Below are 6,307 nucleotides of genomic sequence, written 5' to 3'. Positions count from 1 at the left end.
AATTGTGAAGGCCTTTTTTTTTGGCTTACGTTCTTTGAGACATGTGTCCCAGTTATCATATCTTAATGTTGGAATTGAAATACATTTTATTTTATATAAATTATATTTATTTGCAATAAATTAATATGAAATTATTTTTTTATAAAAATAGTTAACATTTGATATATAATACATGTCGATTTTTTCTTTTTTTTGAGTTTAATCAAATTGAACTCTTTCAATCTCTAAGCAAAGCAAGCAAAACTAGCTATCTTAAGAATAACTTGCTTGTCTGACAACGGACAACCCTAGAAGAGATCCTCCGATGGAGATTTGACGACAAAATTATCATCTCACATGAAGATCAAAAGATATATTTGATTGGAGGGAGTTGGACTCTCCAATAAGAATTAGAATGAAAAATTCCCAATCCAACCATTTAACGAGGATGAGTTCTATTTTTCATTCCGATTTTAGAGAAGAATGAGAATATTTTAAACTCCTCAAATCCATCCCCTATACTCCCTCTAAGATTCTAATCACAAACCAAATATATCAAAAATATGACTATTTCAATTTCTATTCCAATTTATACCATTTCGACCAGGGCCTCAAACCAACCATGCTCTTAAAGTAGTTCAAGGACAGATGAAAAGTTGTAAAATAATTGAATTCGTGGCACATGCTTGCAACTCACATATGCACATGCAGATATCAAGAATAAGAAAAGAGAGGAAAGGGGGGAAAAAAAAAAATGGAGAGAATTTGCTATGATTTTGCCGTCACGTTAAGGATGCTGCTGTTTGGTATGTATGAAAAGAATCACGTCTTGTACCCAGAAAAAAAAAAAAACGCATCTCTTTTTATTTTGCAAGCAACCTAAATGCCAACTTTCCTTCGAGTAGCTTTTCTTATCCACAAAGGGTCTTTCCTCCACATGAATACAAAAGCTGGCAGGCTGCCACTAATAAGTCTGTATTCAAGAGATCAGAATGGAGGAATATGGGGTTTGAATCCAACCAAAAGTCCACTGTATGGCATGTGACAGACCCACCCGTCCTTTAAAAATGCTCGTGACCATGATATAGGAAAAAAAATGTGGTCACGGAATAAAGTGTAATCTAAACAAGGATCTAAGAAGGGTAAAGGTTGGGCCGATGATGACCAAAGGAAGTGGACGAAGCCATTATCGTCTATAAAATAAAGGTGTTGCATTGTGAGACCAGACCACCCACCACATGCAAAACATCCGTCCCCCCAAGAACCTTTCTTCCCTGAACCTTTCCAACATCTCACCAACAAACCATATAAAAAGACCATCCCTTTTTTTTAATATATACATACTGTTTATAAAAATCTATTTGTTCTGCTAAGACCCATGCTGCCAATGGCGGAGATCCAGTCACTGCCCTGTTACCATGCTCAAAGATATCAGAATCTCATCAATCCATTAAGATAACTGGACAAATGACACCAAGAGAGGATCAAAAGACAAAAGAAACAATTACATAACGGGACTACACCACGGGCCTGTTTCTCTTAAGAAACTTGACCTCCATCTCTCCAACCTTTTACAAGGAGAGTAGGTACAAAAGAGAGAGGAAAAAAAGGTTGGGGGGGGGGGGGGAGCCAACACAAAATCTCTGAGGAAGAGAACAATGCACGTCACCACTGCCTAGGATTAAAAGGAGTGTATTACATTGAGTGGTACAAGGGGAATATAAAGGGAGGAGATTATGAAAAGCTAAGATCTTCTATGGACAGTTGGAATTTCTACCAGGACCCCCATAGTAGAAGTAATTTCCCCAATCGCCATTGTTGCCATTCTGCACATCGTAGCAGTTCGATTGCTCGGTGAAGGTGCCAACCCCTTTGGGAGCTTTGAGATTGTTGGACTCATCGACTATCTGAATGTTTCTGAAGTAGCTTGCCTTGCCAAAACCTTCTTCCGGGAAATGGCCGCTGCCCATCTCCGTCGATGTGTGCTCACCATCTGGTTGCGAGTTCACAACCTCGCCTCCCCATTCTATCATTGAGGCAGTGTCTGCCAAATAAGAGAACAAGAAGGAAGGCCAGTAGCCCAACACATAGTCATTCCCAAACTGCATCCACCAATTCCCCTCTTTTGGATCCTGCACAAAATTTAAAACCATGTAAATATTTATCATTATGTATCAGTAAAAGGTGAAATGGTAATTAAATATGAACTGTAGTTTTGCTACGCCAGGAGAGTGTTTGAGCTTGCATGAGAAATAACAAGGAACAAGTGGCAGAGATTCTCTGTTCCTTTTCTTTATTTTAATATTAAGATCATGTGAATTTTGTTTTTACCTTCCAGACAAGTATACTGATATCGTATTGGGAACCACCATAGCCAGAAATTGGGTAGATGCTGGCACCCATTGCTATCTCCCTGTTGATTTGAATGAACCCAGAGCAGAGTAGGTTGTAGCAGCCTGTTGCTTGATAAGCATCACTCTAAAATTTTCATGGCAAAAGATTAGAAGCCACCAGATATTTTTTAAATAAAGACAGACTATAAGTTTGGCCCAATCTCGTGTCTGCAGCACCACATCTCTTTCATATAATTGACCAAAAACAACAGAAAAGCTCAAAAAAACAAAAAAAAAAAACAAAAAGACAACTAAATTCCCTTATAAGATAAATTTGTAAAAACAGAGAAGAGAACTCATAGAAGACAAGGTGGAAGAACATGAGGAAAGAAAGAAGTAATAGAAATGACATAAAGGGCAATGGGAAACAAAGGGGAATGTTAACTTACAGTCCAGTAAGTAAATAGCCTTGTGTTATTATCTCCATATAGATCTGGACTGACCTGAGTTTTAGTTAACCAACACAAAAGATTAACCAACAGAAGTTTAATGCACGAAGCTAGCACTTTCATAATTTCACAAAATTAGAACTGCTTTCTATTTAGTTAAAGGTGAAACAATAATATACCTGCCAACCTGCTTCAATGCTATTGAGATCTTCTCCAAAGGAACCCCCAAGAATCCAGAGCTGAGACAAGCTGAACTCATTCGACTGTTGGATCTTTGGCTCCCATACATTTATGGTCGCCTTCGCTCCATAGTACTTATCTCCCTCTACATAAGCAATTGCATGCTGCTCAAAAAAGACCCACAAACAACAACATATTAGAAAGGCGAAGGAGAAAGAGAAAGGGAGGAAATGGAAAAGTAATAGCTACTTTGTTCCAAAGCTCATCTTTTCATATATTTTCCGAATTATATACCTGATGGCCACTCTCGTTGAGAAGGTCAGGGTCTACAGAGGTGGGATTCGGTACAGTCCTGTGACTCTTCTTCCCATACCTTTTGACAGAGCTGGCCCTCAGCACATCATCCCTCTTGGTCCTCCTAATGGGGATGGTGTCCTCAGGGCACCTCCCATTTTGATGCCAAAGCTGAGCTATGGAGCTAGTTTTCTTCTTTGATGCCATCTTGTTCTCATCATATAGGCCTAATGGGTGGAAAGCTGGCCTCATCTGAAGATTTTACACAAAGTGGAGATAAAGTAAAGCAAAGGAAAGGAACCACAAGGTATAAACAGTAAGTGAAACGAGTAGAATTTGAAAAGAAGAGAAAGTGAGGGCGGAAAGCGAGTAGACCTGGATAGTGTGGTTTTTGAGGAAAGGATGATCAAACGCTGGCTGATGAGAGACATGGACACAGTCTATGATATCTCCATCTGGGCTCTGTTTTTATTTGTTTTTTTGGGGTTCAGAGAAAGGATGTTATTAGAACAAATGAGACCACATATTAAGAAACATTACAGTGAACAATGCCCACAATAAGTATGATAAAAGAGGAAGTTTACAGGAGAAACTAGATGCGTCTGTACCGAACAAATGAAATAAGATAAAAACTTTTACAGAAGAACAATGGAAATCTGATCTTTTTCCCCCTTTTTCTGACAAGTATCCTTAGGTTGTACATTTTGGTCAAAAAATCCAAATGCAAACAAAAAAACAAAGACGAGAATTAGTCAGAGAATGAAAAATCTAAGAAGATATGCTAAATCTTTGAAAGATTGGGCAGGAACGCACCAATAATGGAGAACACAAGGCTGAAAAATCGAAATAAGAGAGCAGCTCAAGAATTTCTAATCCCCAAATTTGTAGAAAGGAATGATATTTATTCTAGTCTAGAAATTAGATGGAACGACTGTGAGAGAATAAAAGATAACTAAATTATTTAAAGGAAACGAAATAAAATTCCTAATTTTGATCTTAAAAAGCAAAAAAAAAAAAAAATCTGAAGTTGCTATTTTGGTAGAAAATATTATTAAACCATGCGAGCATTGTACAGGTATTATTTTAAGTTACAGATAATCTGAGGGGAAAAAAAAAAACCTAAACCCGGCAATATTATTGAAAATATAAAGAGATCAAAACACCTCTTAAAATACTAATAATAACAAAAATAATCTTAAGGAATCCAGACCAACTAAATATTCTTTAAAAAGTAATATATCTACATACGAATGTTCTTAAAAAAATAGATTTTAACTAAAAATGGTTCAAAAAATCTAGCCAACGCATTCCGGGAATGAACTAAAAAAACCATTTTTCCCACCAAAAAAATCTAAAAAAAAAAAAAAAGAGGAAGAAAAAAAGAAGAGAGGGATGGCAGAACCTTGATGCTCTTGACGGCGGGTTTATTGAATCGCTTCAGGTGGCGCCGCACCTCCAGCCGCTGCCTCGCGACCCGCACCGCACCCTCGGCGCACGATAAGCAGATCAGCACCAGTAACAGCGCCAGCAAGCCATGGTTCACGCTAACGTGCGCCGCCATGGCCCCTCTTCTTTCCCTTCTTCTCCTCTCTTCCCCTCCCTCAAACAAGAAGAAGAAGAAAAGAAGAAAAAAAAAAGAAAAAAATCCCTCACCAGATGAAAATAAAATAAAAATCCCCTTCTTTTCTTCTTATTATTTTCCCCCTCTTCTCGGCAACCAAATAAACCCCCTCCCCTCCCTTCTCACAGGTACCACCCTCAAACACTCTCTCCCCCACTCGCACACACTCAAACTCTTCTCTCTCTCTTTTTGTTCCCCTTTCTCCCCCTTCCCTTTCCCCGGAGTCACTATCTCTCTTCTATTATCGATGTATCCGTTGGAGGGGCAAAATGGGAATAGAGATAGAGAGAGAGAGAGAAAAAAAATATAAGGGCAGCGAGGAGTGAGATTGCCGAGGAGAGGGAGAGAAGCAGGAGGAGGAGAAGAAGAAGAAGAGAGAGAGGAGTGCGTCGGTGTTATTCTGGCTGGAATAAGAGAAGCTTGTTTTATCCCCTCTCGTGTCGCGTTGCATAGCGGGGGCCCAGTTAACTGACGCTCGCTTCCCGGGCTCGCCCACTTTTCACTGTTTCCGAGTGTACTTGAGAGGTGGCTTCCCAAAATGCCCCCGCGTGGCCTCGCCTTCTGACGCTCCGTGTCCAGCCACGGGAGGAGAGGCGTGGGTTGGTGCGTGGCACGTGGGAGGTGACACGTGGGAAACGCCTCGGATTCGAAATCTTTGCCACTCTCCAGGCCCCCCGTCCTCTTCAACTTTTCACGTGGTGGACTACCGCATGGGGTCGCTTAACGGCCGTTGGAACCGTTAGGGAAGGCCTACGGTAATAAATTTTTGGGTAAAGCTTGGGAAGATTTTGAAGAAATAAACTAATTGCTTTCTATTTTGTCGTTTGGTTCTGAAGTTTCAAATTTTATGTGCATATCTCGACTGATGTATATAATTTGTATAATTAATATATATATTTTTATAAAATTTTTAAATATCTTTCAAATTAAATGCATAAATTGCTTAATGCCAAATGAATTTTTTCTATATTCATGAAATCATGCCAAGGAAAAATACAATGAAAATAAAACTATGATGGATAGATTTTTGATGTTAAAAAGAGAGAAAAAAAAATGTTATACTACATTATATATTAAATTTTCTATTTCTTACCCAAGATGGCACTAACATGTAAACTGAACTATCATATTAATTTATAAATAATTCAATTTCTTACAATTTGCATCGTAAGAAATGAAATGGCGAATACGATCATATAGCATTATTTGTCATCCCACAAAAAAATTTAAAAATTGACATCCAAATTTATACTTATCTAATCATGTCTAATTCATATTTCTTTAAAATAAAAATAATATCTATATAATTATTATTGCCACCATGATAGAAAAAATTATAGAGAACTAGAAATAAATTCTCATCTCTATTTTCTACTTAAAAACAGCTCTCTAGATGAGTTTTATATAAAAATAATTATCTATTTCAAACATAAATTAAAAGTAACTATCTA

The 6,307-nt window shown here is 37.9% G+C and overlaps 1 protein-coding gene across 1 annotated transcript; it reads right to left on the bottom strand.

Annotated features, from left to right (window-relative positions):
* Positions 1 to 1,408: 1,408 nt before the first annotated feature.
* LOC105054863 (protein neprosin) lies at positions 1,409 to 5,177 on the bottom strand. The gene is made up of 7 exons (XM_010936490.4): positions 4,638 to 5,177; positions 3,611 to 3,697; positions 3,236 to 3,487; positions 2,941 to 3,105; positions 2,762 to 2,815; positions 2,311 to 2,457; positions 1,409 to 2,111 (listed from the first exon to the last, which is right to left on the bottom strand). The coding sequence occupies exons 1-7, from the start codon at positions 4,794 to 4,796 to the stop codon at positions 1,734 to 1,736; spliced, it is 1,242 nt and encodes a 413-aa protein (XP_010934792.1). The 5' UTR covers positions 4,797 to 5,177; the 3' UTR covers positions 1,409 to 1,733.
* Positions 5,178 to 6,307: the final 1,130 nt, after the last annotated feature.

This window comes from Elaeis guineensis, chromosome 2 (genome assembly GCF_000442705.2).
Source record: "Elaeis guineensis isolate ETL-2024a chromosome 2, EG11, whole genome shotgun sequence".
Lineage (NCBI taxonomy): Eukaryota > Viridiplantae > Streptophyta > Magnoliopsida > Arecales > Arecaceae > Elaeis > Elaeis guineensis.
The sequence above is the reverse complement of the archived record's forward strand: the minus strand, read 5'-3'. Positions and strand labels throughout refer to the sequence as shown.

Bases quoted from the DNA above. Each gene is read 5' to 3' on its own strand.
- LOC105054863 (XM_010936490.4), bottom strand. From the start codon at position 4,796: ATGGCGGCGCACGTTAGCGTGAACCATGGCTTGCTGGCGCTGTTACTG. The intron at 3,698-4,637 runs GTTCTGCCATCC...AAATAAAAACAG, and splicing joins CCGCCGTCAAGAGCATCAAG to AGCCCAGATGGAGATATCAT. The intron at 2,816-2,940 runs GTATATTATTGT...ACTAAAACTCAG, and splicing joins GCATTGAAGCAGGTTGGCAG to GTCAGTCCAGATCTATATGG.